This window comes from Leopardus geoffroyi, chromosome D1, assembly GCF_018350155.1.
Source record: "Leopardus geoffroyi isolate Oge1 chromosome D1, O.geoffroyi_Oge1_pat1.0, whole genome shotgun sequence".
In the NCBI taxonomy this organism is placed as follows: Eukaryota; Metazoa; Chordata; class Mammalia; order Carnivora; family Felidae; genus Leopardus; species Leopardus geoffroyi.
The window spans coordinates 96,452,879-96,464,367 of record NC_059329.1 but is presented as its reverse complement, the minus strand read 5'-3'; the positions used below and the strand labels follow the sequence as shown (position 1 = coordinate 96,464,367).

The window sequence follows — 11,489 nt, the reverse complement described above, 5'->3', positions numbered from 1 at the left end:
TGAAAGTTTGGAATACGGTGGTTTCTCTTTTCATGAGCTTTTTCTTTCCATGTGCCTGGAAACAGACTTTCATGCACTTATCTGCAAACCTGAGTGTCAAATATAAGAGATACTGGTTGCCAAGTTGAAGTAGCAAAAGCTATAGCTTCAGAAGTTTTGAGATTGCTAAGGGATTTCCTAATCAGAATGCAACTATTTTCTAACTCGGACAGAAGAGGAAGTATTTTGTACGCTTGTAAATCAATCCCTTCCCGGTTCTACCAACTCTCCACTGAAAGCTATCACCTGCAACCATTAACCAACCAATGTGTAAAATAAAATATTGCCCAGGTCACTGTGGCTTCACCTTTCTACAACAAAAGGAGAGCAAAAAAGGCAGTGTGTTTTTCATAAAATTAAGTTAATTCAATTTAAATGATTCTGAGATTATGTTCTTACTATTTTTGGTACTAAAATGCCTTTTCGACTATATAATGATGCTAACAGCAGATAGCACTTTGGATCTTCCTGTTTTTATTTTACGTCCTCAGCTGGCAAAATTAAAAGCTAGAAATGCCTAAACACTGCAATTTACTTTTTTTTTTTTTTTTTGTGACAAATCTCCTAGTGCTTAAAACTCAGAGCCTAAGAACCACAGCCTTGGTAAAGACCTATCTTCTGTATTGCATGTTTCACAATATTGAATTATTTCTTGATGATTTCCTTCAAACAAGTTATGGAGCAGGATAAAAGTAAGTCTCAATTTATATTAAGCCAGTGTAAAAACAGCCTTAATTTCGAGTATGAAAGAAATAATTTTTTCAATCAACACCATGGTTCTATCACCTTTTATTAAAACTAATCATATTGCTATCAATAGGGTATCAGTTTAAAACTACAAGGCCACTTCTCTGTTATCATTACTGTTGTGGGAATAGCGTGTGGTCACATATGTGAGCAGTATTGGTGCAGTGCAGAAACAGAAGAGGCTGGGGACAAGCAAGCCACTTTCCCGGATAACGGTTTTAGTGACACCATAAGCGGCTGCCCATCTCAGTGTACTTTCTGGTCCATTTACCTTTATAAATAATACCATATAGCCTTCAGTATTTACACGCATTTAAACTGAAAAGAAATATGTATCAGAGGAAAGCATATTTTAGCAGGCTTCATGTGTCAAAAAGAACTGCTTATTTCATGTCTTATTTTTATGTGATCAGCTACCTTTGAGCATAAAAAGTTCCATATAAATGTACAAGCCGGGACATACTTTTAGAAAACCTTCTAGTGATGTATATTGCAATATGTCCTCCCATAAGTGAATAATTCAGCTCCACTCCCCCGAAGTGTTTAAAAAAAAAGGGGGGGGGGGGAGCTGGCCATTACTTTTTAAAGTATATTTCAGAGAAAATACAAAGATCATCATCGTTGGCATTTTGGCCAGACGAAACCACTGAAGCATTACGTCTGTCTCTGTCGTTCTGTGATTTGCTACAATCATGTTCCTTCCCATTACACTGTTCTTGCTAGTATTAGTTCTATGTCCATTTGATATGAGCATTTATATTAAACTTCAAAATAACTCCTGGTAGTATCCAGAATATATGTCTGGAATTCCTGAAAGCAACTTCTGCTCTCCTCCCAATTATGACAACATTTAGCCTTATTAGTAATTGATAAATGACAACCGCAGATTTTGGAGAGGGGGGTGTCTTGCTGTAATCCTGTGTAGGTTGGTGCACCCAGCCAAGCTACTCAGAGCAGTTATCAATGCTTAATTCTTCTTGGCTTTCTTCAGATAGCGAGCCCGCGTGGATTTGCCCATATTCGTGGTTATTTTAAAATACAGCCAGGTAGGCATGACTGAAATTATCGAGCCCTAGGGAAAGAAATGGGGAGATAGGTAATTACAGCCTATAATTTGAGCTAACTTAAAGCATCTGATCTTATGTTTTACTTTATTGTTGTTTTCTTTGTAGGTAACTTCTAAAATAAAACCACGCTGACAGCGTGGAACCTGCTTGGGATTCTCTCTCTCCCCGCTCTCTCTCTCTGCACCTCCCTGGCTTGTGCACACACCCACACCCACACACACTCTCTCTATCTCTCAAAATAAATAAACTTAAAAACAAAACACAACACAGATGCCTTGTTAGTAAGTCTAGACAATGCATATATGCTAATACATCACATGCTATTTTGTGACTCAGTGGGAATGAAAACCCCACAGCAAACTACTGATTTGAGACTTGAAAATCTACATACCATAAGAGAATGGATCAGGTATCCAGTGGTTCGGGACTGCAAGCCCACCGTTTTAATCGCAGACTTCACGAAGGTCTCTGCAGAGGGCGTATCCAGAGTGGGCTTTCGGATTTTAGACAGCTTCGTAGCTATGAAGAATGGCAGGACACTCTAGAAAGGCAACAGCCCCCGCCCCCCAAAAAAACACACTGGTAATTAGGAAAGCAACTAATCCAGAATCTAATGACGCCTGATTGCTCTCAGTGGCACAAACGCAGAAACCTTTTGGTGAAATCTAAAGTGTGTATCTTGAGAGAGAGAAGCACATGGAAAGCCAGCTTGAGAGGATACATGACAGATAAAGTAAATTGTAACAAGGCAATCTATCAATGAAACAATATGAGACCGAAAAAGTATTAAATATAAGCAGAAGTAAACGTCTGTGAACCTTTCAAAAGAAGGCAATGAACAAATCTAGAGGGCAGAGATTCCAGATAGGATACTCTTTCTACTCTGAATTGAGCACCATTACAAAATCACCAAGTAGATTTTTGACATCTGATCCTCCTCAAGAGATGATGCTAATTGTCTTCACAATTTGTGGTTCATTAAGATGGTTCTACCAGCTTTGGTCCCTCTAAACTAAGCATTTCCCTTTCTCAGCCGTTGACAACCACTCTTCTTCCCTAGTTTATTATCATTCTGCATCTGAGCTTTATAAACTTTGCTACTAATAAGACAGGGCCACCTCGCCTTTTCTTTCTTTTGTTCTTTGTGGGGGAGACACTATGACCATATGGCAACAGCTTGGGTAAGCAAGGGACACTTGATGGGGGTGGTGTGGGATGACAGGTCTGAATACTACCTGTTAGAAGAACTTAACTAGTGTCAGGTTCTCTACTGCTTATGTTTGATACATTTGGACAGGATCCAACATAGAATATAAAGGAACCCTATTACAATGGTACTGAGTCATGATGCAAAAGGACCCTTGTAGCTTGAAGTAACTTGGGCTTGTCTCTTCACCAAAGAGGGAATGTATTCTGTTTATCACACATGCATGAGAGGAAAGAGTACAAATTACAATGATACTTCTATTAAACAAAAGGATCCAACACCTGGTGGTCAAAATAAAAAACTTTACTAGAGGTACAGAAGTAAAATTGAGATGTGCACTAAGTAAACTAACGTCCCCAAAGTACCTCCATACCTGGGCAGACTTTGATTAGGTGACTCTTGGTTTTTGAGAATTTGTTTGTCACTATCCACCTATCTCCCACTTACGGAGCAAAAATATTTTGTCAAAAAGGCCTTTACTTTTAAAGCCATATTGCAGCAAGGATACAGTATATGAGAGCACAAACCGAAGAGAGATCTCAGACTAACACAGTATGAAATGTTTGCTGAGGCTCATACAACGGATAAGGAAAGAAAACGTTGTTCACCAAGCTGAGTAGCAAAAGCAAAGCAAAAGAAAGCATATGCACTGTGCTCTGTCTCAAATAATGAAGGCGCATAAGCAAGCCATGTCACATCTCTGTCTCGGGTTTCCTGGTTACAGAAAAGTAAAGATCAAAAACACTTTCCCATTTACAGATCACAAGCCTGCCAAGGATACCATAAAGTTTTAAGTGCCTCAGGATGAATATGGTCTGATAATCATACCTCCCGATTACACAATGAGATTATCACCCTCCCTCTCTCTGTAGATACATGGCAGAAATCGGACTAGTTTGATCTTGCAGAAGAATTAAGTCGCACTGCCTGGCTGAACCACTTGATGGCAGCACAAGTTAGCTCACCATTCAGATAACCCATCCAGATAGCCTAGGGAGCCCCCCAGCTCCAGAGGTGGAGACAGGAGACACATGCCTAGGAATCCCAACTTAATCAATGTTCTTCCAGTAAAGAAATGCAAATCCAATTCTGGAAAGGGTATTTATTAATTTCTGACAGTGGTTTAAAGTCAAGGCAATTAACGTGGGCTGGCAGAAGATGCAAAGGATTCAGAGATGAAATAACTTTAGAGCTCCGTCTTAAATAAAGTCGAGGAGTTTGCCAGGTAAACAAACAAGTGGAGAGTGTTTCAGGTACTGAGAATAGCAGGGGCAGAGAAAAGGAGAGAGAGAGAGAGAGAGAGAGAATGGGCGTGATGTTCTCAGGGAGCTGGGAGCTGTGCAGTGCGGTTCAAGTGTTGGAATTGTGTGAGGCAGGGGCAGGAGGAAAGCTACACTCAACAGAAAACTAAACCCAAGCACTGGACAGTAGTGATTTCTAGAGCACAAACCCTAAGAAAACATGGCGTTAATCACCACTCTATTGCCAGTACTTAGAGCAGACCTAGCACACAGGAGGGGCGCACAGATTTCCTGAGTGACTTAGCAACAGAATACCTCAGTGTGCACAGCACTGAAGAACTGTAGTGGGGTCCCCTTCCACTGCTGCAGTCCAGAAAATTAATTATACCAGAAAGTTGACAGTGTTAATATGAGAGGTTAGACCAAAATTTTAGATATTCTGAAGCTTAAGCAAGATCATCTATCTAAACCAAGATAAATGTATAGGTCTAGTTACTTGCCAAGAATTTAAAAAGGATATTTCAAAATGCTCAGCATCACTCATCATCAGGGAAATACAAATCAAAACCACAATGGGATACCACCTCACACCTGGCAGAATGGCTAACATTAACAACTCAGGCAACAACAGATGTTGGCGAGGATGCGGAGGAAGAGGATCTCTTTTGCACTGATGGTGGCAATGCAAGCTGGCGCAGCCACTCTGGAAATCAGTATGGAGGTTCCTCAAAAAGTTGAAAATAGAACTACCCTATGACCCAGCAAATTGCACAACTAGGTATTTATCCAAGGGATACAGGTATGCTGTTTTGAAAGGGTACATGCACCCCAATGTTTATAGCAGCACTATCGACAATAGCCAAAGTATGGAAAGAGCCCGAATGTCCATCGATGGATGAATGGATAAAAAAGATGTGGTGTATATATCCAATGGAGTATTACTCAGCAATCAAAAAGAATGAAATCTTGCCGTTTGCAACCACATGGATGGAACTAGAGGGTATTATGCTAAGCAAAATTAGTCAGAGAAAGACAAATATATGACTTCATTCATATGAGGAATTTAAGATACAAAACAGATGAACACAAGGGAAGGGAAGCAAAAATAATATAAAAACAGGGAGGGAGACAAAACATAAGAGACTCTTAAATATGGAGAATAAACAGAGGGTTACAGGAGGGGTTGTGGGAAGGGGGATGGGCTAAATGGGTAAGGGGCATTAAGGAATCTACTCCTGAAATCATTGTTGCACTATACGCTAACTTGGATGTAAATTTAAAAAATAAATTAAAAAAATAAAAAGGATATTTCAAGTTATTGTAAAAGAAATGTAACTCAAAATGTCATCTAGGTCCCTCCTTAAAAACTTCAACAAAAACACAATAAACAAGGGGGCGCGTGGGTGGCTAAGTTGGTTAAGCATTCAACTTCAGCTCAGGTCATGATCTCACAGTTCATGAGTTTGAGCCCCACGTCGGGGTCTGTGCTGACAGCTGGGAGCCTGGAGCCTGCTTCGGATTCTGTGTCTCCCTCTCTCTCTGCCCCTCCCCCGTTCACATTCCCTCTCTCTCTCTCTTAAAACAACAACAACAGCAACAACAAAAACAAAAGAAACCCCAAACAATAATTAATCCATTTTCCTGTCTACTCATGCAAACATTACAGTGAACTGGTCGAGTGTACTCACCCTTCTATAGTTAGTATTTTGGGCAGAACAAATTTTACAACTTGCTTAAGCTCAAAACTTTGCCACTATAAACACTACTCCTTGGAAACAACCTGGGTCTTCACAGCCATAGGTGCAGGCAAGTGCCCTGGTCTTCCAACTTAGAATCCCAAAGGGAAAATAACTAACTAGGCCATAAAGCAAAGCTGTTGATGTTTTGTCCTTATTCAGCCTGTTTACAAGAAAAAAAAAATCCCTGAAGACAACTTGGTATCCCTTTTCTCATGCACTGGAGTAGCTTGCTTAGGTAATTTGGTCTTTACAAGACAATTTAGGGGGCCTTGCTCAGAATAGGAAGGAAGGCCACTGGAACTTCATATCATGGAGTAACGGAAAGATGGAGACCAACACTGTGTGGCAGATATTCAAGAATCAACTACTGAACCTTGTAATTTCAGGTGATAAAGTATCTCTCATACCGTCACCCGTGTACTAAACACGTCTTCTTGAATTTATTTATTTATTTTTTTTAATTTTTTTTCAACGTTTATTTATTTTTGGGGGGACAGAGAGAGACAGAGCATGAACGGGGGAGGGGCAGAGAGAGAGGGAGACACAGAATCGGAAACAGGCTCCAGGCTCTGAGCCATCAGCCCAGAGCCTGATGCGGGGCTCAAACTCACGGACCGCGAGATCGTGACCTGAGCTTAAGTCGGACGCTTAACCGACTGCGCCACCCAGGCGCCCCAACGTCTTCTTGAATTTAAAAATGACCAGAACAGGGGCACCTGGGTGGCGCAGTCGGTTAAGCATCTGACTTTGGTTCAGGTCATGATCTCATGGTTTCTGGGTTCAAGCCCCGCGTCGGGCTCTGTGCTGAGAGCTCAGAGCCTGGAGCCTGCTTCAGCCTCTGTGTCTCCCTCTCTCTTTGCAGCCTCCCTGCTCATGCTCTGCCTCTCTCTCTCTCTCAAAAATAAATAAACATTTAAAAAATTAATAATAAATGAGTAAAAACGACCGGAACAACTCACAACCATGCTTTGGCAAACATGGATCCAGAGGGCACCGGGCTCCAGTCTATTTGCACAATATGGAATTCTAGACACGATGTCTCATCTGCCTTTTAGGAGTATTACGTTCGACAGTGTGACTGGCTCACATTCTTAAGGCAGAGGCTGTGGCTCCTATGAGGCATTTTAGAGAATCTTTTCTCCTTACATCTGTGTATTCATCTTCCATTTCAGGATCTGATATCCTCCAGAAGATCTAACTCTATACTTAGATCCTAGCTTTGGAGTTTGTGTTATTTTACTTGCAGACCATGAGATGAGCATTTCCACAAAAAGGCTGTTGCTTTTTACCTGGACTTCCTAGAAAATGTTAGGGAAAAGGAATCACTCTGATGATGCAGAGATCCCTGACTACATGGCATTGAGCGAAGGCCTCACAGTAACATTACCTATAAACCTTAACACCTAAGCCCCATATGAAGGGGTTAAAATGTTGTATGTTCTGTACAAAGAAAATCCTCCCCCTTTTTTTTAAAGTTTATTTATTATGAAAGAGAGAGAGAGCAAGCAGGAGAGGGACAGAAAGAGAGGTGGTGGGGGGAGGGAGGGAGAGGGAGAGGGGGAGGGAGGGAGAGAGAGAGAGAGAGAGAGAGAGAGAGAGAGAGAGAGAGAGAGAAAATCAAGCAGGCCCTGCACTGTTAGCATGGAGCCCAATGCAGGGCTCGAACTTGTAAACTGTGTGATCATGACCTGAGCCGAAACCAAGAGTTGGACCTTAACTGACTGAGCCACCCAGGTGCCCCTGTACAAAGAAAATAACTTGATAAACACTGACTGTCTGATAATCTTACAAATGGCCTATTTCTGAATATGTGGAATTTATATGTTAACATTCATAGAACAAAAGGAGAAACAGAGTAATATCACAAAAAGCATTTATTTAACAACAAATATTTCCTGAGCACCTGGCAGGACACTGTTTTAGGCAGTGGAATATGGTTGTGAACAAAAGGAAAGTCCCTAATCTTACAGAGCTCACATCTAGGGCGGGGGTGGGGACCCACAGACTACAAACAGTAAAAAATGTATGCTATATTGGGAGGTAATAAAAAAAAGGAAAAAGAAAAGTAAACTTGAGTAGTGACAGAGGTGACAGCAGCTGTTCCTGTAGGTGACCAAGAAAGACCTCTCTGATGTGGTGACAAAGATGTCAATCTTTGCTTATATGAGCTAGCAAAAAGGCGATCTGGGTAAAGATCCTTTTAGACTGAAAGAACAGCAAGTGCAAAGGCCCTGAGGTGGACATGTGCTTGGAGTGTTTGAGGAACTTCGAGGGGACCAGAGATATAGCGGCGTGGGGAGGGGTTGGGAGGGGGCGAGATAATGTGGAACGTCTGAAATCAGAACATGGTAGGTCCTAAGAATTCATGCTTTTACTCTGAGAGAAATGAAAAGCCACGGGAGAATTTTTTTTAGTAGAGAGGTAAAATGTCCTTGATTTAGCTTTAAAGAGATGACTGTGACTGCTGGGAGCAGACTGGGGCTACAGGCAAGGATGGGAGTAGGGAGGCTGAGGAGGAAGGGACTACAGAATGTCTAGGGCAAGAGATCGTGACAGCTTAAATTACTGGTAGCAGTGGTGGTCACAAGAAGTGGTCAGATAGTGGATAAACCGAAGTTGGTAGGATTTCCCATTGGAATGAATTTGAAATATGAGAGAAAGAGGCAGCAGGGTATGAGGTGGGAGAACGTCAGTGTTGAAACCAGACAGCCTTGACCACATACCAGGTGTCTGATCTTGACCAAAATACTGAGACTCAGTTTCTTCCTTTGCAACTGGGGGAGACAGCATCTTCCTTACTGTGCTATTGTGAGGATTAAATAAAATACTGTCAGGTAAAGAATGTGGAATTTGAACCCTGGTATGTATTTGCAATTACTTTCTAAGTTTTAGAATATGTATATTTTTCAGGATAAATTTAGAAAGAAAAACTTGGCTGAATTTTTATAGCTTGTAAGGATGCCGTATTTATAAAGAATGACTATTGAGGTAACCACCTGGATGTGTCAGTTGTTTCTGGACTTACTACCTCTTACGTTTTAAAATTATTGCCCCTTAAGTTTTTACTTCTTGTGAGGCAACACTGTTTTAAGGGGCCAAGCAAAAAAGATGTTACCGATGACAAACATGGAGAGTCACCTGGCTGGAAGGGACTGGAGACCACGGATCCCAACAGGACTAATGTTACTGTTCTTACGCCATTTCTCAAAGTTGGTGCAATTGACCAGATATGATTATCTCCTGGGAGAATTATATTGCTTTATAGTTCTATTTAGATTCCATCTGCACTAACAAAGACACACTCCATTACCTTCTTTTATTGGCATTGGCAATTAAAAAGAAGAATGGATGAAGAATTCTGTTTTCAATCCCAATAGCCACTTCTTAGTATTTGGCTTGCTAGCTCTTTGAAGCCCAGCATATCCATATGATTACTCTAAGCTATAAAATATTTAACAGAATTTAAAAGAGGAAATATCTTCTTTCATTTAAAAAAAAAAAACTTGAATTTTGTCTTCTCCCTCATCTCTATGTTTCTTATTTATTTTCTAAATTTATTCTGATTACTACATTTAGCTGAATTAACAAAGCCACCAACTCTTATCACCCAAGAGGACCAAAGCACTGGAAGGTGGTAACTTAAGAGAAGGGGGCCAGGTGAATGTCCCCATTATGGTTAAGTTCACCTCGAAACGGAGCATTCTTCTGCAATTTCCTGCTAAAAAAAAAAAAAGAAAGAAAGAAAACCCATTTCATTTTCAGGCCAGCTGAAACCTGCAACTGTCTTCTCTGGGTTTAGTGGTCTCAACCTGTGTCCTCGTTTGTCCTCTGATAACGAGACAGGTAAACTGAACCCTAAGGGATGGCTTTAGAGACTTGGCTTCCCAGGAGGAGGACTGTTATGGTGCAGAGAAACAGAAAGAACACAGACTCCAGAGTGATTCGAACCCAGGCTACAAATCCAGAGCTCAGTAAATTCCCCGCACTCGCCAACGTTCTTGAACACGTCACCCTTCTCTAGTTTCTTCGTAGCGCTTATCACTCTGCAAGGTCATCCCATTCATGTATTTGTTTACTTGTTTATTGTCTGTCTCCCCACTAAACCTAAGTTCTACCACACCCATCTGTCTCTGTCTTTTTGCCACTGTATCCCCAATTACCAGACTACTAGGCACACTCTAAATATTTCTTGATTGAAGAAACGTGGCACACAATATATACCTCTAGTTTTGGACCTGCTATCCCTCGTCTTTGTAATGTGCTTTCACGATCTGTCTTCTCGTTGTGTGTGTGCCTTGAGCCTTGAGGACAGGGTGTGTCTGATTCACCTTTGCTGCCTCCCTGCCTAGCTAAGGACCTGTCAAATAGCAGGCATTCGCTGTCTGACAAACTGGACTGACCTTAGGCGAGTGACATGACTCCTCTTGATTCTTAGTTTCCTATTTGTCAAATGGACCTAGGTTAATGTCCACTTCAAATAAGATAACAAAATGGTTGAAAACTTGGAGCATATTGTAGATATTCAAAACATGCAAATGTCTTTCTTCTTCACACTTGAGTGTCATTTCAGTTTCCAGTGTTCTTACATATGCCCCATCCTTTGTCCCCATTTGCCAGAAGGGGAGGCTAAGGCTCAAAGTAATGAAGCAGCTTTCTGTAGGTCAGATGACCACTGACTGGCGATATCAGAACTAAAACCTTGGTTTGCTGATGCCAAGCCCAGCGTCCCTTCCTCACTGCCCTTAAGCATACCAGTCAGTAATTAACGTGATCTGTATAAAACCATGGCCTGGGGCACCTGGATGGCTCAGTCGGTGAAGCGTCCGACTTCGGCTCAGGTCATGATCTCAGGGTTCCTGAGTTTGAGCCCTGCATCCGTCCTCCTCTTGCACTCTCTCTCTCAAAGTAAATAAAAAACATTAAAAAAACAAAACAAAACCAACAAACAAAAAACCATGGCTTGGATTGAGGAAGCTGTGACTTCTTGCTTCGAAATGACCAAATATCCAGACAGGGCTTCATGAATTCCTTAGCATCAAAAACCCCTTTCATACGGCAGGTTTGCGAGGCATCACCACAGGATGCTAACTCTAGGGGCAACTGTGATAGGGTGCAGGGTATCTGCGTGGTCTTACAGTGTCTCCCCACAGGTTGCTTATTAGTGCAAGGGAAAAAGACAGTAACTATACAGCAGAGAAAGTGGGTAACACCTTGACTGAAGCAACAAAATCAACACCAGCGGTGAAGGACAGATGGATATTGTGTGTCCCTAGATGTGAGTCCCTGAGAAAGATACAAACTCACATGTATAATTTTGGCTAGGAAAGCATAACGTGAATCCAACCATGAGGAAACATCAGATACATGCCAAATAAGGAATGTTCGATCAAAAAGAGCAGGAGAAATACGGTGCTCTTCAAAAATGTCAATGTCACAAAGGCAAAGAAAG

General features: G+C 41.4%; 1 protein-coding gene across 1 annotated transcript in view; it reads right to left on the bottom strand.

Annotated features, from left to right (window-relative positions):
• Positions 1 to 593: 593 nt before the first annotated feature.
• Positions 594 to 11,489, bottom strand: part of HSD17B12 (hydroxysteroid 17-beta dehydrogenase 12) — a 167,856-nt gene continuing 156,960 nt past the window's right edge. Inside the window, exons 10-11 of the mRNA XM_045485027.1 lie at positions 2,245 to 2,394; positions 594 to 1,858 (exon numbers count right to left, since the gene is read on the bottom strand). Of these exons, the coding sequence (XP_045340983.1) occupies positions 1,754 to 1,858; positions 2,245 to 2,394 (255 nt within the window). The 3' untranslated portion in view covers positions 594 to 1,753. The remainder of the gene's footprint in view (positions 1,859 to 2,244; positions 2,395 to 11,489) is intronic.